This window comes from Podarcis gaigeae (genome assembly GCF_964106915.1).
Source record: "Podarcis gaigeae genome assembly, chromosome: 7".
NCBI classification, from domain to species: Eukaryota; Metazoa; Chordata; class Lepidosauria; order Squamata; family Lacertidae; genus Podarcis; species Podarcis gaigeae.
Window position 1 is genome coordinate 301,637 of NC_139683.1, and position 27,656 is coordinate 329,292.

At 56.9% G+C, this 27,656-nt stretch overlaps 1 protein-coding gene across 2 annotated transcripts; it reads right to left on the bottom strand.

Annotated features, from left to right (window-relative positions):
* On the bottom strand, positions 1-27,532 carry LOC310849089 (microtubule-actin cross-linking factor 1, isoforms 6/7-like). 2 transcript variants are annotated; one of them, XM_083748957.1, is made up of 33 exons: positions 27,285-27,532; positions 26,805-26,924; positions 25,853-25,960; positions 25,270-25,488; positions 24,967-25,170; positions 23,399-23,618; positions 22,891-23,117; positions 22,523-22,645; positions 20,252-20,353; positions 19,682-19,783; positions 16,594-16,749; positions 16,096-16,251; positions 15,803-16,000; positions 15,363-15,491; positions 14,564-14,734; positions 13,065-13,220; positions 12,733-12,939; positions 12,441-12,560; positions 10,120-10,289; positions 9,266-9,425; positions 8,924-9,127; positions 7,933-8,058; positions 7,080-7,223; positions 6,333-6,521; positions 5,434-5,554; positions 5,019-5,188; positions 4,441-4,603; positions 3,381-3,535; positions 3,056-3,130; positions 2,538-2,655; positions 1,431-1,615; positions 1,015-1,189; positions 1-638 (listed from the first exon to the last, which is right to left on the bottom strand). In XM_083748957.1, exons 1-33 carry the CDS (start codon positions 27,504-27,506, stop codon positions 613-615), a joined length of 5,121 nt encoding a protein of 1,706 aa, XP_083605083.1. In that variant the 5' UTR covers positions 27,507-27,532; the 3' UTR covers positions 1-612. The 2 variants fall into 2 exon arrangements, with proteins under 2 accessions (XP_083605083.1, XP_083605084.1); XM_083748958.1 differs by lacking the exons at positions 24,967-25,170; positions 25,270-25,488; positions 25,853-25,960; positions 26,805-26,924; positions 27,285-27,532 and adding an exon at positions 24,101-24,197.
* Positions 27,533-27,656: the final 124 nt, after the last annotated feature.

Here is a 27,656-nt window from a genome sequence, read left to right on the forward strand (position 1 = left end):
TCTAGAGAAACCCTGGTCTTTATTGTCCCTCGCTGAGCACATCCACAACCATGACAGGCGAATATTCAGCCTGGCTAGAGAGCGGCCAGAAGAGGGAGGGAGGGAGGGAGGGAGGGAGGGAAGGGGGGGACACCCCAGGCAAGGACCCCCCCCCCAGGGCTGGCAGGAGATGGGCTTAGCACCACAGGGAGGTGGCCTTCCTCACCCCAAGAACCTGCTGTGGGATCCTCCAGGGGGTGACCACCTGGGCACTGCAGGTGGGCAGAGCAGATGGGGAAGGACTGGGGGAGGCCCCCTCCCACAAAGGCATTTGCATATAATTGGGGGGGATCTGGGTGCCTGCTCTGGAGGGTGGATGGGGGTAAAGCAGCCGGGCACTGAAGGAGGGGGGTGGGCATGGGGTGAGGTGGGCTCTGTCACCTGCTCAGCCTCCAGCCTGGCCAAGCGGGATGATGCTGGCCACCAGTTTGTGCCCTCTGCGGGTGGGGGCCGCAGAGCTGCCTGGTGGAGGCCTCTGAGCCTGTCTCCCGTGGGGGGGCCCTGCTCCAACTGGCTCCGGGCGCCACAGTGGTCAGGACGGACGGCCCGTCTTTTCCGCAGAGGCTGCATCCTTCAGGGCGGGGGGCCTCCGGGGGGCTCTGGGGAGGAGAGGCAAAGAGGAAAGCTCTGTCAGGGACGCTTCATTGGTGACTTCTGCATTGCAAGGGGTTAGACTAGATGGCCCTTGGAGACCCCTTCCCAGAAATCCCCCAAGGCAGCTCCACCCAGCTGCCCAGAGCAAAGGCCCCTCTGCACCCAGCCCATGGGAGACTGGGGGGGGGGGGCGTGTGTCCAGGTGTGAGGCAAAATTCAGTTTGTGGTGAGGGAGCAGCTGGGTGAGGAGCAAGCAGGTGGGTCAACCTGCCCCACGGGGAGTGGGCCTCCTCTAAGTTACCCCAGGCGATGGGGGCAGTTGGGTTGCCCAACAGCTTCCTCTAGAAAGAAGAACCTGCCCCCCTGGCCCTCCGTCCTCACCTGGAGGGGGCTCAGCCTCAGGCTCCGCCCCAGCTCCTCCTCCATCTTCAGAGGCTCCTCCTCCATCCTCAAAGGCTCCTCCTCCTCCAGCAAAGGTCAGCTCTGCCCCATCCGTCACCAGAGAGCTGCGGGAGTGGAGGCACCGATCCCCGGAGCGTGTCCTGCGCAGGACAGACTGCAAGGGGGGAAACAGTGAGGGCAGGCGCAAGCCCCTCTACCCTCTGGGGGTGGCCGGGGAGCCTTTCCAGGGGAGCGGAGTGGGGGGGACGGCGGTGCCACTCTCTGACTCCCCAGAGCAAAGCGCCTCCAGCCTGACAAGGGAGGAAGGATGCTCCCCGTCAGGTGTTTGTGGGGGCAGGCTAGAGGATTTGGCGCAATATTCCCCTCCACCCCACCCCCGATCCCTCCCCCCTTACCTTCCTGGGGAGGGGGCTGCTGGGGGCTGAAGCACTGCTGTAGAGGCTGAGACTGGAATTGGAGCGGCTGGGGGGAGGCAGCGCCTTGGAGGCGGGGGCTGCGGGCTGAGAGCCGCCCCCTTTGCCCCCTGCAGGGTCCGGCGTCAGGTATTTCTCGTTGATCTTGAGGTTCGTCCTTCCCTTCACTGGGAGAGGAGAAGAGGTGAGTGTGGGGAGGCTACGCTTCCAGGCCAAGGATGGCAAAGAGGGGCCAGATGGGTGCTCAGCTGGTCCCCAGCCCCAGCAGGATGAGGAGCACAGCCTCCAGGGCCTGGTCTCCCACATGACACCGCCGTGAGAGGGGCTCCTCCACCCTCAGGGCCCAGGACCCTCAAGAAGGGAGGGGTGGCCACATCGTCCCTGAAAGCTGTTGAGTTCGCAGCCAAATCACAAATGCATGTTTTGGCAGACCAGGGTGAGCACAAAGAGGGGGCTTAGACTTCCTAGAGAGGACTCTGTGTAGTCACTTTTTGCTTCCTCTGGGCTGAAATTCCTTGACAAAGGAGATAATCTTTTATACTTCCTGCTGCCTTTGAGGAGACTCTCTCTCCATCCTGCTTCCAAACTGACCAGATGTGTGTCTGGGGGCTCTGGACACCCACAGCCTATATCAAAAGCAACTTTTGTATTTTGTACCTGAGACGTTTTCTTTCCTGTATTGTATATGCTGCCTGCATTGAAATGTAAGTAAACCTTTCTTTGTTTATCTTACTAAAAACATGTGGTTCATTCTCTGCAACGGAAGTGAAGAGCGGGAGGCCAGGAGACCACAAATAAAAGGGATAAAAAGGTGTAATTGCCTCATTCCTTAGTAAGCTGCAGAATGTATAAGTGTTTTATGTTGCTAAAACGGCTTGGCAGCCCCCTACTTTTTGTATGTCGTCCACACAAATGGATTTACATTTTAAATAACACAATCTGTTTCCCACATGGCTCCTCTGCCTCCTGCTGGCCCACAGAGGGAAAAGCAGAGCCCCCTATTGCCCCCCCAACTGAGCCTGCCTAGAAGGTCCAGGAGGTGCCCATGGAATAAATGCCCTCCTCCCACTCCCACCCCCAGCCCCTCACCTCTGCAAGGGTCGTTCTTCACCAGGAACTCATCCAGGGCGATCCAGCCTCCGCCCACACGCACCATCAGGGTGCTCCGCAGGATGCGGACCATGCGCAGCTGCTGTGACTCCCCAAACTGCAATGGGGGGGGGGGAGCAGTGAGCTAGAGGTGCCAGAGGAGAGAAAGCTCCCTCTCCATGAAGGAGGGGTTGTGCCTGCCAGGGACACAAGAGACCCCCTTGGGGGGTTTCCTTCTGACAAGCGGTCCAGCTTTCTGCCCCACCATATCAGCCCCAACCATCCGAGTCCCTCTGCCTGGCTGCTCCCAGGCCTGGCCAGACTTTGCTGGAGGCTACCTGGTGGGCGCCAACTCCTCTGGCTGCTGGATTGAGAATCCTAGAGCCCTAGAACCCCGGGGGCCTTCTAGTCCAGCCCCCCGCAATGCAGGAGTGCACAGTGGCCCCTCCTCTCCAGAAGCCCAGCAGGCCCCTGTCTGGGGGGGGGGGCGGCGAGGGGGCTCCTGGCCAAGCACTTACTCTGTACCGGTTGGCACTGATCTGTTCCACCTGGAAACGCTTCTCACAGTTGCACTGAGCCACCTGCCTGTTCACCTGGAAAACAAATGGAAGCTGGGGGGAGGGGGTCTTCTCAGAGAAGGAGGAGGTGAGGGTCAAGGGCTGGCTGGGAGGACAGGCCGAGTGGGGGGGGGTTGCCTCTGCCTCCCTGGCCGGGGGACACCCAACCCCCTGCCCTCTGGGGAGACTCCTCTTTGCAATGTCCTCTGACAGTTGCATCTTAATGCTTTTTTTGCAACCGAGTGGCGGATGCTGCTTCTGAGGCCAGTATCTCTCCGGGCCGTACCTCGTCCTGGATCTGGTCCGCATCAGCCGCCTTGCGCAGGATGTCCCGGCTGGGGTGCAGAGCACTCACAAACTCATAGTAGTCAATGAAGCCATCCCTGTTCAGGTCAAAGATGCTGGCCACAGCGCTCATCTCCAGCGGGTTGGTGGGGAATTCTGGAGAGGGAAAGAGGGGGGGCTGGGGGCTGGTCGGGCACTTGGGCCCCACCTGCCATTCGGCGAGCCCCACAAGCCAGGGAACCACCACCAACCAGGCATGGTGAGCCTGGAATGTGGAGGGCAGCCCACGGGGCACAGCTGGGTGGGTGCTCCACTGGGGGCTAAGGAAGGAGGGGGATCAGAAAGAGCAGCTGCTGCTAGAGAGGAGGGGTCTCCTCTCCACATCCCCCTACTAGTCCTGCCATGTCCAAAGTGTGCTGAGTTGGGGGTCTGGCAAAATGAACGGTCCCAAAACAGCTGGGGGTCAGGTACCAGAGTCAGGTGAAGGTCAGCAATAAAAGGGACCAGTGCAATTAGCTCTTTATTCAAAGGAACCAAAAGAGCTCAGGCCCAGTGATCCCAGCAACTGTTCCCAGTAGGTCTTGCCCCAATAAGGCAGTTGCAAGGACTGAAGACCCCCGCCTTCCCCCAGCTGCCGAAGTCCCCTCCTCTCCAGGGTTTGTTTCAAGTGAGCGGAGACTGTGGCAGCTCTCCTCTGCCCTTTTCATTTCTCTGCCTGTTCTGGGAGACCAGCGGGGAGGGGAGCTGGTCACAGCAGGAGGGAGAGACCCCCTGGAGTCTTCAGCAGCCGGTCTCCCCTCTGTCTCCTGCCTCTGAGTCTGGACTGTCCTCTGCCACAGCCTCTTCCTGCTCACTAAGCCCTGCTGCCTCTTCAGCTTCCAACGCCTCCTGCTCCCACTGCTCCCTCTGACCAGGCATCCTTGTCCCACCACCAATTCCCGGGCTCTGAGCCTTCTTCCCCTGGGGGTTCCCTGGCTGGCGCCTCACACCAGTCCTCTGCAGCCAGCCGGTCCATGGCACTGGGGAGGTGTTGCCCCCCCGCCCCTTCCTGCTGCACTCACTGGAGGAGAGGACACTCTCAATGAACTCCTGCTGAGTGATGCGCCCGTCCTGGTCCCGGTCAATGCCCCGGAAGACGTCCAGGATGCGAGATTTCATCTGGCTGATCCACTGCATGTACCGCTTTCGCCAGACTGAGAAGTCAAAGTGGGCAAACTCCTCCAGCTGAGAGAGAGAAAGATGGGGCTGCTGGGATGGGGCCAGGCTCTCCCTGCTCCCCTTCCATGTCCCCACCCATGGGAAGGAGGGGGGCGGCAGCAGAGGATGGGCCTGGCTGCAGCTGGATCCAGTTCAAAGGGGCCCATCTCACCCAGCTCCCCCCCCCATGAGGGGCCCATAAGCCCAGGTGGGGTCAGGAGGGAGGGACGGGGAGGCCTCTGACCCCCAAGGGGGTTCAGGCTGGGGCTTCAGGTTCAAGGTGTCAGAGGGACCCCCTCATTTCTCCAGGGGTCCACATCAAGGGGTTCATTGGAGGGCATCCCCCAGACACCTGCCCTACTCAAGCCCTCCCTTGACTGCCTCTTTCTCTCCCAGCCACACAGAGCCAGGACTATGGGCTTCCAGTGCCCCCACCCCTTACCTCTCGCTGGCGCTGCTGGGCGTTCTGGAGCCGGTACTGGCGGTCGAGGGCCAAGAGCCAGAGCTGCTGCCAGCGCTGCACCAGCTGGGCCAGGAGGGGGCTCTGGGGCGCCAGGTCCTCAAGGGGCACAGGCCGAGCCCTGGGGGAGAGCTTCCTGGCGCTGCGCCGCCCTGCAAGAGAGGAGTGTGCCTGGCTGTGGAGCAGTGGGCAGTTGAGGTGCTCAGAAGAGCCCCTCCCAGCCCTCAACCCAGTCACTGGGGACGTCCAGTGGAGCTGAGTGTTGGAAGACTCAGCGAAGATAAAAGGAGGGGCTTATTCACTGTTCAGCGTCAAACTGTGGATGGAACTCCCTGCAGGCAGCATGCAAGCCTCTTTCCAGGGACACACATCTTGGCTTTGAGGGAGGGGCACTTACGGGAAGGCAGCTTGCGGGAGCCAGGGGCCATCCCCCCCGCCTCAGGGGCTGCCTTGCGCTTGCAGCTCTTGGTGACCCTCTCCACATCTGGCTGCTTGTGGGTCAGCTCCTCCATGAACACCTGGGGGGAGAACGAAAGGGGGGAGGGAAAGGGCAGCTGCTCCTCCCTGCAAGGTGGGGCCACAGGGAGGCTGGTTCCACATCCAGCTGCCTCAGTTCTTTGTGTCTCACTCCTGCAGGGGTGGGGATGGACTTAGCCCCTCCCCCTGGGGTGGTGGGGAAATCTACAGTCCAAATGACAATTACATTTGCCAAATGAGCCTCACAGGGTTCCTGTATTCCTAGAGAAGACAGGTCTGTGTGACGTCACACACCCTACACCCTGTGGCAGGAAATGGGAGAAAGGATTGCCATCTTTTCCGCTTCCTCTTTGCCTCAGTCTCCCTCTTCTTTCAAGCCAGCAATGTGATCAGCCGCACACGCCTGGGCTCATTTCAGAAACTGATTTTGCATTTTGTAACTAAGACGTATTTTACCTGTGTCCTACTTTTAAGCATTTGCTGCCTGCATAGAAATGTAAGTAAACCTTTCTGTTTGTACTAAAATGTGTGGGTCATTCTTCACAACGGTGGCAGAGGGGAAAGGTAGGCAGACCACAAATATATTGGGATAAAAGGTATAATCGACTAATTCCTAGCTTCCAGTAAGTGGCAAAAGAGTTTTTACTCTGCCAAAAAGGGCTTCACAACCTGTTTACTCTCATTCTTCTCACCCACACGTGGGACAGAAGGTTTAAATTTTAATTTGCCAGGTTCATCCTCATTCCATCTCTCTCAGGGATTCCCAGCCAGGGATGCCCACAGGCATCCAAGGCCACAAAGTCAAGGTGGGCCCCTTACCCCATGCTGGCCGCTGAGCTCCTCCAGCTGCTCTGCATCCTCTGGGAGGGGCTCCTCGTCCCGGAGGCTCAGGGCCTCCTCAGCGGCCGTGATCCAGTCCATGAGCCGCGCCACTTCCTCCCGCTCCGTGGCCAGGGAGGCCGCCTGCACCTGCAGCCGCTCCTCCTGCTGCTGGGCCCAGCTCAGCACCTGTGGGACGCAGAGGGGCTGGCGCCAGGGGTCCCAGGGCAGGCAGGAGGGGGACTGGCACTCAGCCTGGGCCTGCCTCCCTTAGCCTCACCTCGGCTCCTGTGCTGGTCCCACAAGAGTGGGAGGTGGCACAGCTCAAGCCAAGCCCCCTTTCAGGGAGGTTTTGAAGAGACACCCCCTGCCCCCCAGCAGCTGGGACTGGTTGCATGTCTGTAGCACCAAGGCTGCGTCTTTCTGCCCTGATTCAAGGCTGCGGCTGGAGGCTGCTCTCCCTCCTCTACCCGTATCTCATTCATACATTGCTTTTGACTCGCACCTTTTTCTCCCAGTAGCGGAAGGTGAAATACATGGTTCTCCCTCCCCCCCTCCAACATTTAATCCCCACAACAACCCTGTGAAGTAGGTACGGGTGAGAGAGTCACACCCAGTGACAGCTTAATGACCGAGTGGGAGAATGTGAGCCCTGGTCTCTCCCAGGTCATAGTCTGACACTCCAATCACTCCGTCACATTGGCTCGCACACCCCCTCTGCCCTCGCCCTGTGGGTGCCACCCTCACCTCCTCGAAGCGACTCCTGGCCATGGTGACCCACGACCGGATGGTGATGACGGAGTCCGGGTGGGAGGTGCTGAGGATCTCCTCCCCCAGGGAGCTGATGCACTCCAGCTGCAGCTGCTGGCACTCGAGGCTCTGCCTCAGATCCTGCAAGCAGAGGGGAGGGGCGCTCAGCGCCATCCAGCCAGCGGGTGGATGCAACCTGGCACAGGCTCCTCCTCTGGGCATGGCGGGATGGGGCCTGTTTCTGTGGGAGGCTCTGCAGCCAAATCACAGATTGAATGATGACTGGAGAGTCACAAACAGGGGACTCTGTGATGTCAAATCCTCTAAACCTTCCTTCCCTAAAGTGGGAAGGAAAACAATGGCAACTTAATCTTTGCTTCTTCCTGTCCCTACACACCCTTTTTTCTACCTGCAATGGGGGAAGACGTTTCTTTGCTCTCTCCATTTTGAACCAGACTAAGGTTTTTTTTGTAGCATTTAAGGATTATTGCTTGCCTGATTTTCATCACTGTATCCGTAGAATCCTGGCAAGACTTTGATGTGAGTAAATGTATTTTCTTATCTATTAAATAGTCTGAGAGTGATTTCTTCGTTAAGAGGGAAACATAAAACGGGGAGAAAATAATCCAAATCTGCCTAAAGCATCCTTGGGTTGCTTTTGTTCTAGAAGGTTATGCAGCCTTGTCCCAACAGCTTCCAGAGATAAACTGAGCATGGATAGTGCTGAAATAGATGTTTGCGTTCTCAAGAGGAAGGATTATTACTGATAAATATTCCCTCCTATTCATCCAATTCCATCCAAGGAAAAGGGGTGGGGAAGGGGCTGCCTCCCTCCCCAAGGGCTGCCCACCTGCAGCTGGCTCTGGCACTCCTGCACAGCGGCCTCCTCGGACGGAAGGGCCCCAAACCTGATGGACTTCTCTAGCTCCGTCAGGCGCCCCAGGAAGGAGCTCACCAGGGCATGGAACTCCTCGGCCTGGAAGGAACAAGAGGTTGGCATCACAGCTGGTGCCCCCCTCCCGAAGGAAAGGCTCCTCCAGCCCCACCCAGCCACCAGGCCTGCAGAGAGGAGTGGGTGTCCCAGCAAAGGTAGGGGGGGGCATTGGGGGAAGGTAGAGAAGCAGCGGGGGAGCCACTGGGAGCAGCCAGAAGGGTTCAGGTTGCTTTCCTTCCCAGCACTTCCCCCCAAGATCCTGGGGTGGCTTCCCAGGCCTGACCCGGGGGAGGACCCTGATGCTGTGGCTCCTCCAGTACCCCTCCCTCAGTGGCTCCTTCCAAGCGCTTTCCATCCTGAGGGTCCTGAGCACCAGTTCTCCCACAAAACCAACGTCCACTTCATTCTCAACTGTAGCTTTGTTTTTCTCAAATTTCTGTGTTTCTGCTTTCTTTTGTCAATGAAAAAGCTTCACCACATGCAAGTGCCTACCAGCCTCTGAGACTCTGAGGATCCTGGCCCTCCCTGAGCCTTTGATCCTGGCTGGTCTGAACCAGAGGCCGGCCGGAGAGCGATAGGGCTACTTGGGCAAGACGGAGCCCCAGGGAGGCAGAGACCTTGCCTTGCCCAGAATCCTTTGCCAGGTCCCACACACCAAGCGTTCTTTCCCTCCCTGCTCTTGAAAGGTGGCTAAGCGAGAGCAGCTCAGAGCCAACAGCCCACACCCTCCAGAGTAAGGGGGCTTGGTGTGGGCCTAGGCAGCCTGCTCCTGACCTTGGGGAGCAACCCAGCCCCCGCCAAGCAGCCTGGGCCTGAGAGGAGAGACAGCAACCCAGGATCTCCTGCCCGCCTGCCATGGCTTCCTGGCTCACCAGAGCCCCCCTCCTCCTCCGCTCGCCCCACTTGCCTGCCGCAGGGCAGCCTCCAGCCGATCCTGCTTGGAGACAGAGAGTTGGCAGACGATCTCCCAGCGGTGGCCGAGCTCTTCCACTTGGCTCTGGAGCCACTGGGAGTCTCCGGCGCCACCGCTGCTGCCACGCATCAGATCCCGCAGGGAGCGCCTCAGCGCCTTGATGCAACTGGCTCTCTGGCCCAGCTCCTTCTGGAAGACCTGCGGAGGGAGCGTGGGGCAGGCACATCCAGCGGCTGCTCCTGGACACTGCAGGCCCACCACCCCACCAAGGGGTCTAGGCATGCCTGTGCCCCCAGCCCAAAGTGGAGCGACTCCGCTGCAGACCCCCCCACAGACCTTGTGCTTGTCCATGAGGGCACTGACCAGGTCCCTGTCCCCACCCACGGGGGTCTCCTCGGCCAGCTGGGGCTCAGCCCGGTACAGCCAGTCCATGAGGGTCTGCAGGGCGTCTGTGAAGCGGCCTGAGAAGAGCAGACCTTCCTCCAGCTTGCGCTGCCTGGAAAAGAGAAAGGTGGCCCAAGGTCAAGGGGCCAGCAGATTCTGGCCAGTGGGAAAGGGGGGCGAGGGGGAGGCCCCCCTCCCCGCTTTCCATGCAGAAGGCCTCAGGTTCCATTTCCAATGGGAGCAGCTCCATGTGGGGCTTGGAGAGACCCCACCCTCAAGACCGAGAGAGCTATGGCTGCCTGCCAGCGCCAACGATACTGAGCGAGATGAAGCAGGAATCTAACATGGGAGGTTTGATCAGCAGCCAAATCACAAATGCAGGATTGCGGGAGATGCATAAAAAGGGGACTGTATGAAGTCATAGCCTCTAAAGTTTGTGGTGGGAGAGAGAACCACAGAGAATGTAATCTTCCTGCCACAGCTCACTCTTCTTCTTACCTGCGATGGGTAAGCTCTCCACCAGACAAAGAACACCATTTTGAATTGGACTGTGGACTTTCATAACTTTTAAGGATCATTGTCTGCCTGATTTTCATCACAGTAAGCGTTGAACCCTGGCAAGACTTTTGATGTGAGTAAAGCTTGTGTTTTCTTGTTTACTAAACCGTGTGAAAGTGATTTCTTTGTTTAGAGGGAAACATAAAACAAGAAGAAGATAATCCAAGTCTGCCTAAAGCATCCTTGGCCATCATAACTGCTCCTCTCTCTAGGCCAAAGCCCCACCCCACCCCCAAATGCATACCCACCTCTCAGCCGCCCGGCCACAGATGGCCTCCCACTGGCCCCTCAGCTCCCCCAGCATCTCCTCCAGGGTTTGGGTGTCGTCAGGCAGCAGGGCCTTCTCCCGGAGAAGGCGCCCACTCCGCAAAGTGGCCTCATAGACCGGGCGCTTGGCACGCAGCCCCTTCTGGAACTCCTGCAGGGGGCGCAAGAGAGGGCAAAGGGCCCAGTCAGGAGAGCAGGGAGGGTCACAGAGCACACCCCTCCTCGAAAAAGACCCCTTGTTGCTCCTTGAAATGCCAATGGGAAGGTAACTCCTTGACCAGGAGAGGAGATATGGCTTCACGAGTCCACTCCTGCGAGGTAGGCCACAACTGCTCCCAAGGACGGTTGGGGCCCAGGTGGGTTTTGACATGTCCAGCCAGGCGCCCTTCCTGCTCCTGACTAGGCCTGGGCAATGTATCACTGTATCGCCCAGGACAGGCCTGAGGGGCAGACTGTGATGGTGGCTTCACTCAGCGGTATATCTTGGGTGAAAGCACCACCATTCTTGATTCCCTGCAGTGGCCGCTGGTGGCAGAGGGACTCAGCAGTGGCAGCAGTTTCACCAGCGATTATAGTGCTGAGTGAAGCCGCTATCCCACTCTGCCCTCATCCTGGCAGAGGGCGAAACAGGCTGCACCCGGGAGGCCCCAATATAGTGTTTCCTCCCTCTGCTTCTTCTTTTTTTTAATAGAATATTTATTAAGGTTTTTAATACAATAGCAGTAAAAAGAAAAGAAAGAATAAAAAAACAAAAATACAGAAGTAAAAATAATTAAAGAGAGAAAAAATAAAACATGCAAATTTTCCATTTCTCATTTTCCTTTAACATGTTTCCCGGACCTCCTCATACCTCCCTTTTTTGTATTCCAATTCAAGTTGTTAGTTCAGCAAATCCTTACCATTAAGTTTTAACCTGTTTCTAAGCCTATTTCTCATATTCCCTTAAGACATTACAGCTGGAAACCACTTAATTCCTATCCAACATCATTCTAACATTCATTAATTTTACAATATTTCTGTAGGTAGTCTTTAAATTTCTTCCAATCTTCTTCCGCCGACTCTTCCCTGGTCTCGGATTCTGCCCGTCATTTCTGCCATTCCCATATAGTCCACCTCCCTCTGCTTCTTTAAACAGCTTGGCGGAGGAGTGCATGGTTGCCCTTGTCTCAGCCAAGCAGTTTTAAGGGGCCTCTGAACTGCCAATGGCTTGCATGAGCTGGTGGCTGGGAGGGGGCTCCATAAAACTGCTCTGCTGAGGGGCGCATGGTTGTTGCTCCTGTCAGCCGAGCAGATAACGGAGCCCCCAGCCCATCGCTGTATTGGGTGAGCCAGCACTGGGGTGGGGGCTCCGTAAAAGTCCTCCTGCCCTCAGCTGAGGGAGCCCCAATGCTTCTCCAGCTCACTTGCAAACCAGAGAAGCATCAGAGCTCCCTTAGCTGGCAGGCAGGAAGCTTCCCCAGCTGAGCAGCCTCCATCCATCTGCTGCTCATGTGCAAGCCAAAGAAGTATTGGGGGGCCCTTAGCTGGGGAGTGCAGAGCTGCTTCCTCCCTGGCTTGGTGAGGACCCCAATGCCTCACAGTGCCGTGGAAGGAAGCAGAGTCTTGAACAACGCAAATCAAATCAAATCAAATTTTATTAAACGGTCACAGACCAGATTAACTCGTACAGCTAGTCAGCGAAGCATAACACCGGAAAAAACAATGTATCGCCAGGTCACAATATTTGAAAACCTGACATCGGCCGGCCCTCCTCCCGACATGAGCCCAGGACGCCGGGCGAGGTGAACCACCTGCCTGACCCAGCAGGAAATTATTGCGCCCTTGGTGTGGGGCAGCCATGATGCACAACCGCCACCCTGGCCTAAATTTTGTAGCCAAAAGGGGAGAGGCAATGATCACCTGGCTGGGCAGTGAAGGGGAGGGCAGCCCAACACCCGGGGAATCAAGCAGAGGTTGCGGGGGGGGGGCTACCTGTCAGGGAAGCTTTACAAGCAGCGATATGTGTGGGACTCTAAAGTGAGCCAAGAAGTCACAAAAGGGGGCAGGATGGGGGCAGAACAGGGTGTTTGCAGGCTTTTCCAATCATATTGAAAAATGGGTGTTCCAAAGATATGAGATTTCATCCAAGTTCACAATGACCCTGAATGCAACCCCTGCATAGACGGGGAGCTGCCAGTAGTTGCGATTCCTGCATTGCAGGGGGTTGGACTAGATGACCCTTAGGGGTACCTCCCAACTCTGTGGTCAGGAGGATCCAGAGAGGCCTCCAAGGGACACACACACACACACACACCCCACTCACCTTGTGTTCCTCCAGGAGGCTCTTGATCTCTTCCTGGCTCACGGCAGCATTGCTGGTCCCCTCCAGGTCAGGCTCCACCTCATCCAGCCAGTCCAGGAGCAGCTGCCAAGACTCGCTGAACTGCAGGCCAGAGCGGGGGAGGGGGCTGCGGTCAAGTCCCCCTCATGCACCCCCTCCAGGAGCCCACCCTCCCACCCGCTTGCATCTCAGCAGCGCCAGGGCTGGGGCTTTCCCCCATGGGCCCACAACCGCCCCCCACACGAGACAGGAGGTTCCCCAAAGGGCGCCATACCTGCTTGGTGCGCTTGCGTGCCTCCTCCAGCTGGGCCCCCCTCTCGCCCACATGCTGCGCCACCTTGGCCAGCCGCTCCTTGGCGGTCAGCACCAGGCTGTGGATGAGGCCGCAGTCCTGCTTCCGGCTGAAGCCCTTCATGCGCATGGCAGCCGCCTCCAGGCCAGCCAGCTTCTCGCTCTGCGCCTGGGTCTCCTTGGCCAGGGCCTGCGGGAGGGGAGAGGGGGAAGTGGGGCAGCTGAGCACCCCTGGCCCTGTGCCCAAAGGAGAGGGCGCCTCCCACCCGGACTGCCCGCCCCGGGGTCTCAGGCCACGGCAGGTGGGCAGCTCACCTTCTGCTCCTGGATCTGGCTGGTGACGGTTTCCAGGACGTAGCTGGGAGGGGGCAGCCCCGCCAGGGCCTCCTCCGTCCTCCCCACCCACTGCAGCAGCTCCTGGGCCGTGGAGTGGAACTCAGTGCTGACCGTCAGCCCTTCGCTGAGCTGCTCCTGGGGGCGAGGATTAGTTGCTCAAAAAAATTCTGCAAGTTCTGCTCGACTCTATACTTTTACACAGGTTTTTTATGTATTGTGGCATGCCGTTATTTATCTACCTTAGAAATGGTTTATCATAATTGTTGAGAGTGAATTTCTGTTTACAGTGGTACCTCGGGTTACAGACGCTTCAGGTTACATACCCTTCAGGTTACAGACTCCGCTAACCCAGAAATAATACCTCGGATTAAGAACTTTGCTTCAGGATGAGAACAGAAATCGCGCAGCAGTGGCACGGCAGCAGCGGGAGGCCCCCATTAGCTAAAGTGGTGCTTCAGGTTAAGAACAGTTTCAGGTTAAGAACAGACCTCTGGAACGAATTAAGTACTTAACCTGAGGTACCACTGTAATTATTATTTGCTGCTACTTTTAAAAATTATTATTAGCAATAATTGCACCTCAGATTAACCTCATTGGCTACGATACTGCCACTGCACAAAGCTTATTTGCTGCTATTTTGAGAGTGAATGTGTTCTAACAGATTGCTGAATGATACTTTATTTGATGCACGCTGTTTAGTTTAAAGCCACATATTTTTTTATTATGCCTTTCTTTCATTGGATCACATTGTTACAGGGCATGTGATCTTTGTTGCATATTTTGTTGTTGTTTTCTGCATTGCCTCATGTGTAGCAATGTATTATTTATTACATTTCTATGCCCCCCTTCAACCAAGGATCACAGGGCAGTTTGTGATACAAAAACACTAAAATGCATACCGCAGCAACAAATGAAAACAATACCCCGCCCCCAGTTCAAAAGGCAATTAGACGCAGTGGTTCTCCACCTGTGGGTCCCCAGATGTTGTTGGACTACAACTCCCATCATCCCTGAGCTCTGGCCTTGCTAGCTAGGGGCGATGGGAGTTGCAGTTCAACAACATCTGGGGACCCCCAGGTGGAGAAAGGCTGAATTAGAGAAAGGCCTGGGCAAAGAGGAATGTTTTTGCCTGGCACCTAAGGATAGGCAATGAAGGTGCCAGGCGCGCCTTCCCAGGAGAGCATCCCACAAGTGGGGAGCCACTGCCGAAAAGGCCCCGTCTCCTGTTGCCACCCTCCAGACCTCAAGCAGAGGAACACACAAAGAAGGGCCTCAAATCATGACTGCAGGGTCAGGATTGGTTCATGTGGGAAGAGGTGGTCCTTGGGGAATTGCGGTCTTCAGCCACTTAAAGCTTCAGAGGTCAAAACCAGCAAACTGAATTTGGTCCAGTTTGAAAGGCAGCATGCAAATTAAAAGAGGATTGCAATGAAATCCAGGAGCCGCCCAGCCCTGGGCCTCATCCCAGCGCCACTCACCTTCCGCTCCTGCACCAGGCTGGCAACGCTGGCCCACTTCTGCTCCAGGATGCTCAGGCTGTGCTCCATGCTGGAAGCCCGTGCGGGGTGGCTGGTGGCCAGCAGGCGCTGGAGCTGCTCCTGGACGCTGTGGTATGTCTGCTGCTTGGACTCCATCTCTCGGCACAACTCCTGCCAGAAGGGAAGGGCAGATGTGAGGGGCTGGGCATGTGGGGCGTGTGAGTATCTGTGGGGGCTCCTTTGCCTTCCTTCTGTCTCGGTGAAGCAGGAATAAAGTGACAGAAGGAGGTGTCAAGTCTGGGGGGGGAAGGCCTTGCAAAGATGCTGCTGGATGGATCAGCAATCTGACTTTGCAAGAGGTATGAGGCTCCCCTAACACACACAGCCTAAGTAGAAGCCAACTTTTGTATTTTGAACCTAATACGTTTTCTTATGCCGCCTGCATTGAAATGTAAGTAAACCTTTTTTGTCTATCTTACTAAAACATGTAATTCATTCTCTGCAATGGGGTTAGGAGGAAGTGCAGGGCAGGAGACCAGAAGCAGAAGGGATAAAAAGGTGCAACTGCCTTGTTCCTGCGAAATATATGTGTTATACTCTGCTAAATAGGCTTTGGAGGCCACTTCCTCTTTGCATTTCTCCCACACACCTTTAATAGGAGGTTTCAATTGTAATATACAGATTTAACTCTCAATCCATCTCCTACATAATGTTTGATGTTGGGTTGTGTTTTTATATATGGCTGGGGAAACCCAGTCAGATCGGCGGAATATAAATAAATAGTAGTAGAAGGACTCACCAGATGTGCTGCCAGCTTTTCCTTGGTGGTCTCTGGGTGATCCCAGCCGGGCTTGGAGAAAAAGAGCTGGAGCTCCACGTGTTCCAGCCACCGGAGCAGCTCTGTGATCTCCAAGGTCAGATCCTGCACCTGCAGGCGGTAGAAGCCCTGATCAAGCCAAGCTGAGCCCCTCAGATGGTGTTTCTCCTGCCACAGAGCCTGAGTCTTCCTTATTGACAGACGACACCAGACTCCACTTCCTTTCTCCTGCATCTCCCTTATTGGATTTGGGATGACCCCCCCCAAAAAAAATCTGCAGAGGGTAGGGCAACGCAAACGCAGAGATAGATCACCATCACCACATTTCTCCCCCAAAGCCCCCATTCCCGGAGGGCGGGTGCAAGGAGAGCCCTGGGCCTGACCTGAGGGGCTGCATCCTGCCCCCTGCCCTGCGCAACTACCTGGCTGAGGTTGTTCTCCAGCTCCAGCTGCCGGCTCTCCGTCTCGCCCAGGAGGAAGTCCCAGCGCTGGCCCAGCTGCTGGAGGCTGCCCTGGAGCCCCTCCACCGAGTCCCCTGCCCCAGAGAGCACAAGGGCCTCCCCGGCCTCCCTCACAGACTGGACGGTCCGGGTGCGAGAGACGACATCATTCCGCAGCACCTGCCCCGGGTGAAGAAGGCCGGCTCAGTGGGCTTTGCGCGGGAAGGTGCCAGGGACCCCGGCCCCTCCCTCGCTTCCGCTGCCCCCCTCCTGACCTTGTGCTTTGCCAGCTCAATCTCACAGCTCTGCAGGTCCAGGCTGAGGGCGGTGGGGGCCTCCAGCTGCTCTGTGGTGCGAAGGAGCCACTGCAGGAGCTCCTCCAGCTGGTTCTGGAACTGACCCAGACCCAGGAGGGCGGCTTCCAGGCGATGCTGAGGAGGAGACGAGAGAGGGGCAAGACAGCCTCCATCAGGGGCAGAGGCTGGCCTGGGCTGGGCACAGGTTGCCCTTGGTCAGGAGCAGAGGGGAAAGAGCCACAGGTGGTTGAGGAAGACAGCCAAGCTGCACACCAGAGAGAAAGGAAAGCCGCTCCCCACTGGGCCACTCTTTCTCAGACCCAGACCCAGAATACAGCCTGAGGAAGCAAAGGGGCAACTCCACCCACCAGCCACAGGAGGTTTCTCTCCTGAAATGCTCTCTCGGCCCCTGGCGCAACACCCAAAGGTCAGGGGCACCCTCCTCCAGCCTTCACACTGCCCACCTGTCGTCCTCACCTGCCGCTTCACAATTTCCTCCTCCAGCCAGTTCCAGCGGTCGCGGAAGCTGCACAGAGCGCTGGGGGCCCCCTTGATGTTGGCCCCCCTGGGGCTCCCTGGGTGACGCAGGCTTTCTACATCCACCTTGACCTGGTATAGCTCTCGCTTGAAATCCTGGGGGGGGGGGGAGGGGACAGAGCAATTTATTTATTTTTGTTCTCCTCCAGAGATCAATCTCCATTTTGAACTGGACAATGAATATTTGTAACACTTAAGGGTTATTGCATGGCTGATTTCCATCACTGAAATTGATGAACCCTGGCAAGACATTGATGTGAGTAAACATTGTATTTTCCTGTTTACTTAACAGTCTGAGACTGGTTTCTTTGTTAAGAGGGAAGCGTAAAACAAGGAGATGATAATCCAAGTCTGCCTAAAGCAGCCTTGGATATCCTATTTGTTCTAGAAGGTGAGGCAGCCTTGTCCTAATAGCTTCTAGAGATAAGTTGCACATGGAAGGTGATTAAGAATGCAGCTGAAACAGATATTTGCATTTTCACACAAGAAGAGGAAGGTTAATGAATAAATAATATATCCTCTCCTACTCATCTACATCCATTCAAGAGAACCGTCCCAGGTGGTCCCTCGGCACCTGCACAGCACACCTATTGCAGCAGCATCAGGTGGGAAAGAGATGATCGGTCCAGGTCTCCGCACTGGCCCGGGATGGATTTTCCTTCTAGTCCTGAATCACTCTCTGGTTAAAAGAGGGAGCTCGTGGAGCGCAGGGAGGGGTCCACTGCCTGCCCCACTGTACACCTTGCCCCATAGCTACTGTTGCAAGCATATAAGGAATACCTGTTGCCCATTCAAAATATGTTCAGGAATCGACAGACGCAGCAGTGGAGAAAAAGAAAGCAAAATTTATTGCTGAGCGATCAAGACCCAGTGGAATATTTTCCAGAGCACGGGTACCTGAGCCCCTAGAGCTTTGGGTTTATATACCTGATTACAAACAGCATTAAGCGTTACATATTCATATACTGCAGCAAAATCAAACCAATGAGCAGGGACAAGAGCCCTTCCTATGCCCATGTAAAGAACTGCTTTCCCCATATATGTGCATAAGACATCACCGACGGCCTTTGCCCTAATTTTCATCAATAAAGAGGAAAAGAAACCTCTTTGGCACTTGAAGACTCAAAACCCCCTTTCTGTTATCAGGCTAGAACATTACATTATGTGGCAGACATTCGCCTTCCTGTTTCCCCATTTTTGGCCTAGCCATCTTGGGAGCATGAGAAACAGTCTGGGGAATGTTCCCTATAGAAAAAATGCCGACACATCTGTCAGAGCCGCCCCTATGTCCCAGCTCACAGAGGACCAACGCCCGGCTGTAGTTATATACAAAAGTCTTTATTGACGTTCAGTTTCCATTTCAAAGCCACAGCGTGCAGCTCTACGTCTTAAACCCTAGACCGGCGAAGCTCCGTCTGAATCTCCTCCCCTTCCACACCAGTTTAAGACTCTAGCCTTGCTCCACCTCTTCCTTAGCTCCTTCCTCCTCTGGGCCCTCCTGCCCGCTGGGGTTTCATCCTTTCTGGACTCTTCTGACGCTGACCCCCCTGATTCTTGCCCCTCCTTCCGGCGGGCTTTAGGACCTGGCTCCCTATCCGGGCTACCTGCTGTGCCGCTCGCCTGTACGTTTGAACTTAGCGCGCGCGCCCAACCGGCAACCTTCCTCTTGACCGTTCCCCCGCTCTCCGATGGAGGCGTGGTCAATCCTGACTCATCTTCTCTCGCTGGCGGTGAATCCGCTGGCCCCGATACCTGGGACTCCTCCCCCCCACTACGCTCTGGTGGGGAAGCTGGTCCTGATTTCCAACTGCTGCTCTGGGAGTCCCCGCTGGCCCCTTGCTTCTGGGGTGTCCCCCTTGGGGCCCCCCTTGCCCTGGCCACCGGCGCCCCCTTCTGTGAATCTTCCGATTCGCTGGAGAGGCTCATGGAATCTCTCGGGCTACTGTCATCTTCTCCTGCGCTGCCCTCGGATTGCTCCCCCTCGCTCTCCATCGCCTCCCCTCCCTGCGCTCCCGCTGCGTCCCTGACAACATCAAACTTATTGTTTCCTGCAAGCACAATAGCAGGGCAGAGAGAAACTCGACTCCTGAGATTTTAGGCACTTCTAGCCTTAATGAAGCCTTAGTGATTTAAGCATCATTAGGATACATGGTGTCAGGGGTTCAGGAGCAGAGACACAGGAGGGGGAGCAAATGGAGAGCGAGGAGGAGGAATCCGAGTGGGGTAGAGGCAGTGACAGTGGCCAGAGTCATTCCACGAGCCTCTCCAGCGAATCGGAAGATTCACATAAGGGAGCGCCGATGGCCAGGGCAAGGGGGGCTCCAGGGGGAAAACCCCAGGAGGAAGGGGCCAGCGGGGACTCCCTGAGCAGCAGTTGGAGATCAGGACCAGCTTCTCCACCAGAGCGCAGTAGGGAGGGGGAGTCCCAGGAATCGGGACCAGTGTTCTCACCACCAGCGAGAGGAGATGAGTCAGGTTTGACCACGCCCACATCGGAGAGCGTGAAACGGTCAGGAGGAAGGTTACCGGCTGGGCGCGCGCGCCAAGTTCAAATGTACAGGCGAGCGGCACAGCAGGGAGCCCGGATAGGGAGCCAGGTCCTAAAGCCCGCCGAAAGGAAGGGCAAGACTCAGGGGGGTCAGCATCAGAAGAGTCCAGGAAGGAGGAAACCCCAGGGGGCAGAAGGACCCAGAGGAGGAAGGAACAGCGCAGGAGGTGGAGCCGGGCTAGGATCTTGAACTGGTGCGGAAGGGATAGTGACTCAGAGGGGACTTCGCCGATCTAGAGTCAAGACGTAGGGCTGCGCGCTCTGGGGTTTGAAATGGAAACTAAACTTCAATAAAGACTTTTGTACATTACATCAACCGGGCGTTGGTCCTCTGTGAGCTGGGACCTAGAGGCAGTCCTGACACATGGTTATATAGAAAACATAAAGGTAAAACACTTCCAGGTGGCCTTGCGACACTACAACCAAGGAGTCCAGAGCACGCAGCCCACTCCTCCACGTCTTCTGAGCATCCTCCCTTACCTTGAGCTCTGAAAGCTGCCACTTGACCAGGTCCAGGTCCCCCCCGACCAGAAACTCCTCTGCAATCTTCAACTCAGCCGCCTCCAGCCAGCTCAGGAGCCTCTAGGGAAGTGCAGAAAGGGGGGGGGGTCCCAAAGAGGAATAAGGTCCGGCAGCCACAGCAGAAGCAGCAGTGTGTGCGTGAAAGTGCTCCAGGGCCAAGCAGAAGCTCCTCTGTGGGTGACTGAGTCACCCCCAGGACACCTGCCTGGGCCAGGAGGGGTGTGAGCTGCTGCCTGCCAGAGACCGACTCTGGCTCAGTCTGTGGGAACAGCCCAGCCAGGGAGCCTGTTGACCCGACTCTTGACCAGGGGAGAAGCTTATGGGGTGAGGGCCAAAGCCTTTGCCACAAAGGAGTTATTTCAAAGACCAGCGGGGGGGGCAAAGGAAGGGGGCCGGGAATACTCTCCAGCTCACCCTCTAAGGACCAACAGCCATAGGTTGCTCCCCATCCACCTCATTGAGGCTGTGGGTATTTTTGTCCCAGGGGTCCACCGCATGGCCTGTGCCCGAGTAAGAGACCCTCCTCACCTCCATGGTCTGCTGGTAGTTGAGTGAGGCCTGCAGCTGCTCCTCCAGGCGGGTCTGGCGTTCGCCCCACACCTTGCTCAGGCTGTTCCAAGAAGAGTAGAGCTGCAGAGAGAGGAATGAGAGAAATATTGGGGGGGGGGGTTAAGCTGCAGGGTATGGGGAGGCCAGCCCCCGTAGGCTCTTTCACATTCGGTGGGCCAACATCCCACAGGGACCTTGTGCCAGGCTGGCAGCCTGTGCCCAAATGCATCCCATAAAGGGCACCCACTTGTGCTTGTGTCCTCTGTATTTGCACCCCTGGGGCACAATATGCCCCCCTCATCCCCTGGGATTTGGTACAGAGGCGGCTGTAGATTTTACAGCCAAATGACAAATGCATGTTTTGGTAGACAAGCACAGGGTGAGTTCACAGAGAGTTCTTAAACTTCCTAGAGAGGACCCTCTGTGTGTGATGGGTTCTTTTGCCTCCTCTGGGTGGAAATTCTGTAACAAAGGAGTTAATTCCTTACAGTTATTTCCACCTCTGAGGAGACTCTCTCTTTCTGCTAAGCAGACCCTATTGTGAGACTATCAACTTTCTTTTACAGACAACTCCTCATTTACATTTCTGGGGGACAGGAGGCGGGCAGGTGTGGAGGACTCCCTGGTCCTGAATGGGGCAACTGTGCCCCTGAAGGACCAGGTGCGCAGCCTGGGAGTCATTTTGGACTCACAGCTGTCCATGGAGGCACAGGTTAAATCTGTGTCCAGGGCAGCTGTCTACCAACTCCACCTGGTACGCAGGCTGAGACCCTACCTGCCCGCAGACTGTCTCGCCAGAGTGGTGCATGCTCTGGTTATCTCCCGCTTGGACTACTGCAATGCACTCTACGTGGGGCTACCTTTGAAGGTGACCCGGAAACTACAACTAATCCAGAATGCGGCAGCTAGACTGGTGACTGGGAGCGGCCACCGAGACCATATAACACCGGTCTTGAAAGACCTACATTGGCTCCCAGTATGTTTCCGAGCACAATTCAAAGTGTTGGTGCTGACCTTTAAAGCCCTAAACGGCCTCGGTCCAGTATACCTGAAGGAGCGTCTCCACCCCCATCATTCTGCCCGGACGCTGAGGTCCAGCGCCGAGGGCCTTCTGGCGGTTCCCTCATTGCGAGAAGCAAAGCTACAGGGAACCAGGCAGAGGGCCTTCTCGGTAGTGGCGCCCACCCTGTGGAACGCCCTTCCAGCAGATGTCAAAGCAATAAACAACTACCTGACATTCAGAAGACATCTTAAGGCAGCCCTGTTCAGGGAAGTTTTTAACGTGTGACATTTTAGTGTATTTTTGGTTTTTATGGAAGCCGCCCAGAGTGGCTGGGGAGGCCCAGCCAGATGGGCGGGGTATAAATAATAAATTATTATTATTATTATTATTATTATTATTATTATTATTATTATTACATGGGGACTATGTTCCAAGGCACCACACACTTACATGTAATTGCATATAAATAGAACACCCATCGGAACACCCATTCAAAAAGCCTGCAAACACCCTTTTCCACCCCATTCGTCCCCTTTTTGTGACATTTTTTGTGACGTTTGGGGATCACTTTTGGGTTCAGCGCAATGCACATATGTGTGGTCATGTACATATTTGTGTAAATGAGGAGTTGCCTGTGTTGTAACTTAAAAAGGATTTTTTTGCATACTACAGTACTTTGCTGTATTTGCTGCCTGCATTGAAATGTAAGTAAAAAAATATATTCTGTTTAGCTTACTAAATAGGTGTGGTTCATAACATGCAATGGGGTTGAGGGGGGAAGAACTGCAGACCACCAATAAAAGGAGATTCCTAATTCCTAAGTTTTAGTAAGCTGTAAAACATATAACTGTTTTTACTTTGCTAAAAAGGCTTCACAGCCCGATTACCTTTTGTATTTCTCCCACACATGTGGGACAGGAGGTTTAAATTCTAATCTACAGATTTAATCCTCAATCCATCTCTTACAGTGGCCACCACATGTCCGGCTCAGCTTTGCTCTCTCATCCATGCAGGCTGCTCTTGGCAGCCCTTCTAGGGTGCACAGGGTCAGTTCTTGCTGGGGGGAAGCTGCCAGTCAGTGCACGCAACACAGAGGGAAATGGACCAGTGGGCTGGCTCAGGAGGAGGAAGCTTCCTATGTGTCTAGGCCAACAATGGGGCAATGGGGCTGCCCCCTTGGCAAATGGCCCCCACTGCCCGTACCCTGTGGGGTTTCCCTGCCTTAGATGGGTCCCTCCCCAGCTCACATCATCTAGGCTCTTGGTGACGTCCGGTTTGTCCAGATCTCCACAGGACAACATCAGCTCCATGCCCAGGACGCCCAGGGAGTCCAGCTCGCTCTGCAGGGAGTCGATCTCTTCTCGCAGGGCCTGGAGGGAGAAGGGGTGATGGGGTCAAGGTCCCGCCTCTGAAACCGGCCCCAGGAGGCCTCCTCACACACAGAAGCTGCAGCAGTGCAAAAGCTGAATCACTGCCGATGGGCGCTGGGAGCCGGACGCAGGGCAAAGCCAATGGGGCAGGTGGGCGGGGGCCATGGGAACACCTTCCCTGCCTGCAGTTCCCAGGATCCCTCAGGGAGAAGGAGCCTGGTGGTTGCTGAGCAATGTCCTGGTACCTGCATGGCCCCAAGCCTGGCCTGGATGGCCTTGGGGTCCGAGGCAGCCTCCTCCGGCTCCAGCACCACCTGCTGGATGTCTCCCAGGGTGGCGGCCAGGTCCGAGAGGCCCTGCCAGAAGCGGTCGGCCAGCACCAGCAGGCCCTGCAGCCAGTTCTCCCGCTCCTCGCTCTGCTCCCAAAGGGCCTTCCACTGGCTCAGCAGCTGCTCCACGCGCTCCTGGATCCCTGTCCGCAGGAAGGGGGGAAGGCCAAAAGAGAGGGGTCCTGGGGCGGCCTCAGCAGGAAACCGGCCTCCCCCACCCCAAACAGGAGAGGGACTCATGCCCTCTAGACCCCCAGATTTGTGACCCCCAGGGATCCTGCTGTGCTCAGGGCAATGGCCTCTAAATGTGAGCTCTGGGGAGCAGGAGGGAGGAGACCCAGAGGCTCTGGCCAGCCCCACAGCGGGGCCAGCTGCTTGGAAGGGGGCTTTCTGCGTCTGGCACTGGGGAAGGGGCCCTGCCTACCTCTGTTTCCGCTCGCCTGCACGGTGGCCAGCAGCTCAGCCCCCTGCCCGCGGAGGGTCTCCAGAGCCACGCCCAGCTTCTCCAGCTCCGCCAGCCGGAGGCCGTTCTCCCGGATCTGCTCCCGGAGCCAGGCGGAGTCTCCCCGCACCACAGGGGGGTCCCTCGTGTGGCTCTGCAGCCTCTCCAAGCTCTCCACCATCAGCTCCATGCGCTCCGACAGCTGCAAGCAGGGGCACAGCAGAGGGTTGGCCCAGCCCCACAGGCAGCCGGCTGGCCTCCCACTGACCCACCCAGAGTGGGTACTGGGCCCCCAAGTCTGGGCCAACAGCATCCGAGGCTCTGGGGAAACCGAGGCACATGGGTTGGAGAGCCCTGCAGGAGTTGGAGCCTGGCAGCACCTTGAGCCCCAGAGCGCCCATGGGTCTCCATGGGGGTCAAGAGAAGGCCTGTGGTCCTTGTGGCTAAAAATGGGTCCACCCTAATGTCCCAATGGGAGCCATAGCATTGGCCTGGCTGTAGCAGCCCCAGCCAGCCTCCCCGGGCCTCATCCAGCCCAGACTAAAGACGCTGGTTGATGACATCTCCTTGCAATGAAGAGATGCCAGGCCTGGCTCCCCCGTGTGTGTGTGGGGGGGGTGTCCCTCCAAGCACACCATGCAGCCAGAGGAAGTCATCTCACGATTTGCTGCCCAAATAACTCACCTGTCCGTTTACACTGGACTGAGATTGTGCCTAGTACATCTCACCCCGTGGATTTGTTAGCTTAGGGGGAAACCCTTTGTATCTGCATTGTTTCAGAAGTATAATGCGACCTAAGCCAGCCGGGGGGAGGAGAGGTGAGGGTGTCAGACTGGGACAGAGCAGGGTTTGAATCCTCCCACTTGGCCATGAAGCTGACTGGGTGGCCTTGGTTTAGTCTAGTTTGGTTTCAGCTTGTGGGGATAAAATGAAGAGGGGAACCATGTGCCCCACGGTGGACCCCTTGGGATGGAAAGGCAACAAACAAACGAAAACTCAGCCTCCTCAGTTTGGGTGCTCACTTGGCCAGAGCCGGACATTGCTGCTGTGTGAGGCCAGAGATGCCGGCCTGTCAGGGGCAGCAGGGAAGTGGCTGGCCCAGGTCTGTTCCCACCTCCACCGCTGCCATCCCTGTGTTAGGATATAGTTCCGTTCCACCTTTAGAACAGACATGTGGAGTTGTTGTATGTCACATGTCTGTTTACTTCCAGCACAGTTTGCTGGGTACCTCCGTTGTATATAGCTTTTCCCTGTGCTGTTTGCTTGGACACGAAGGAAAGAAGACATGTTTTTTCCTTTGTCCTGCTTCTGAATAAATGCTTGTAAATATGCTTACATATGCCTCTGTCCGCTACTTCTGTTGCAAAGAGTTCTTATCTCTGCTGGCTTGTATGCTCAGTATCTAAAGGCTTGAGTCGCAGTTTTGATGCTGTTCTGAGAACCGGAGTTCGCCTGGCTGCCAGCCGGTGAGCTGGGGGCCTGCCAATTGCCCCCGTCTCCCAGGACACATCCTAACAGCCTGCTGCCCCAGAGACCGTCCGGCTGCTCACCTGGCTGTATCGCGGGATGGCCTCCTCCAGCACAGCCGCCGCCTGGCGAACCCTTTCCCGGATGCTTCCGTACTGCTCCTCGGCCACCTGCCAGCCCTGCTGGAAGGGGGCTGCCTCCTGCGGGCTCAGCTCGGCCAGCTGCCCTGACAGCCGTTGCAGCTTGGACATCAGGGGCTTGTGCTCTGCAATGGCCTCTCGGAGACCCTGCACCGGGCCAGGAGAGAGAAGCGGTGAGGACGGAGGACCCTCGGCCTCCCCTGGCACCCTCAGCCCCCCCTCCAGTCTCCCTCGACCCCCCCTCACCTGCAGCAGCTCCTGGTGCTCCCGGAAGGCCTCGCAGCTGATGCCGTCGGGGGAGAACTGCCCCACTGCCAGCTGCGTCTCCTCCAGCCACGGGCACAGCTCCTCACGGGCCTCAGCGAACTGTGCCAACAGAGACTGGGCACGCTCCAGGCGCAGGGTGCAGGCCAGGCTCTGGCGCAGGATGTGCTCCGAGCGCTCCTGCAGAGGCCGGACCGAGGGCTGTGGGGCACACGAGGTGTCAAGGGGGGTCAGATTGGAGGGCAGGGAGGGCACCCCCACCTGAGGCATGGCCAGTCCTTCTCAGATCAGGCTCTGCAGCCCTGTTGATGGAGGGGAGGGGGTGACAGGGACCTGCCAGCCAGAGGTGCTGCTCTTGTGCCCCTGGGGGAAGGGAAAAAGGCCCCCAACCAAGTGGACTTTGCAGAGTATCAAAAATCCTGGAACCGGCTCCCAACTTGCCTCCCTGAATGGGGTGGCGTTGGAAGGCAAGCAAAAGGGCTAGAGCCCCTCCACTGACACCCAGTGGCCAAAAGGGGTATTGCGTGTCAAGAGAGCCTCCCCCTCCCCACCCCACTGGCCTCACCTGGAGCTGCTGTTGCACTTCTGGGGGGCAGAGGCTGAGCAGTGGGTCAGCGATGGCCACCAGCCGTTCCACGAGGCCGTGGTGGTGCAAGATCTCCACCGACAGGAGCTGGGAGATGGGGAGAGTCGCCATCAGGACTGGGTCTCGCGAGGCCCCTTTGCCAGGGCAGGTTTGCCCCCAGAGTGGCTCTGGGGAGAGCAGGGGGGTCCTTGGCCCCTGGCAGCGCTCCTGTGTGCAGGGCAGGCCTCTCCCTCCCCCTGGACGCCATCCCCATCGGAGGTGCCCTGCCTGGCCACTGAGGTGAGACACCTTCTTCTTTGGCCATCCCTCGTAGCCAAGCAAGATTGTCTTCCACTAACATGGCTTTAACAGTGAGTCCGTAAGTGACTGTGGAGGCAATTCTGGATCCACACATCCTTCCACAGTGGGAGTTGATCATGGTGTGGATTTGCCAAGCGTGCCTTCCTCTTAGCACGTTTCTCCCTTGTGTCCTGAGTTCCAGTGTCTTCAAAGCCCACGACACCTTTGGTCAAGGCTGTTCTCCTTTTGGAGCACTCACAGGCCAGTGTTTCCCAATTGTTGGTGTTTGTACTCCTTTTTTTAGATTTGCCTTGAGAGAGTCTTTAAACCTCTTTTGTTGAGACACCAGGCCCTGAGTGGCTGCCGCATGGGGGCGGAGGGCTTGGCTGTTAGATCCCTCCCCACCCCCTATAGTCAGCTGGGGGCCACAGGGAGGAAGGGAGAGTCTATGGGGAAGAGGAGGAGCAGCCCAGTCCCTCCAGTGCCCCACTAGCCGGCTAAGCTCCCAAGACCAGAGGCATTGTGGCAACACCCTAGGTGCTGGCCTCATGGAGAGGCGCCCAAGGATGCCACTGCAGGACTGGGCTGCCCCCGGGCAGGGCTCCACCTGCTGCTCCCAGCCAACCCTCCCTCCCTCTCCCCAAACACCCACCTTCAGATCGGCCAGCTGCTGCTGGATGGCCTCCGCTTCCAGGTGCACCTGGCTCAGCTCCTCCAGGTGTGTGCTCAGGTGGGACACCTTGTCCATCTCGGAGCCCAGCACCTGCTCAAACTGAGACAGAAGAGAGGGCCTTCGGGATGAGGGCGCAGACAGACCACTCTGGGCAGGGACAGAGGGCAAGAAGACTCAAGGGGGTTCCCTTCTCTGCCCACAGTGGGGGGTTTTACAGCCTAGAAGTCGCCGGGTGAGACATGTCCTTCTTCTCTTCCAGATGTCCTTCTCCTCCTCCAAGGAAGACCTGGCAGCTCAGCAGCAGAGAGTGAGGGGGCAAGTCGGGTGTCCCCTGGGGAAGCTCTCCTGGCCTGCCCCAAATATCTTGCCTTAAGGCAACTCTGTGCCCGTGACCTCTTCACATGGCATTGCAGGGTCAACTCTGCAGTTCTATGACTCCTTCCCTGAAGTGCCCATTACCTTCTCTCTGTCTGCAGCACTGAGCTGGCGGGTCCCGTCATCGTCACCCCCCGGCTGGCCTCCCTGCGGCGCCAGCTCCTTCTCCAAGCGCTCCAGCCAGAGGGCCAGATCCTCCTCGGTGGGGCCCAGCCGGCAGGAGGCCTCCAGGGTCTGCTCCAGGCGGTGCAGGATGGCAGCGCTGCTCTGGCCCACCAGGAGGAACCTCATCCGCAGGGAATCCATCTTCTCCTGGGCCAGATGGGCTTCCTCTCCTGGGGGAGGACAGCAGCACCGGCTCATTCCCAGGAGCTGCACCCCCCACCCAGCCCCAAGACCAGAGAGCCCAGGGCCCATTTCCAGGAACCTAATCCTGGAGGAGCCGAGATGCCAGAG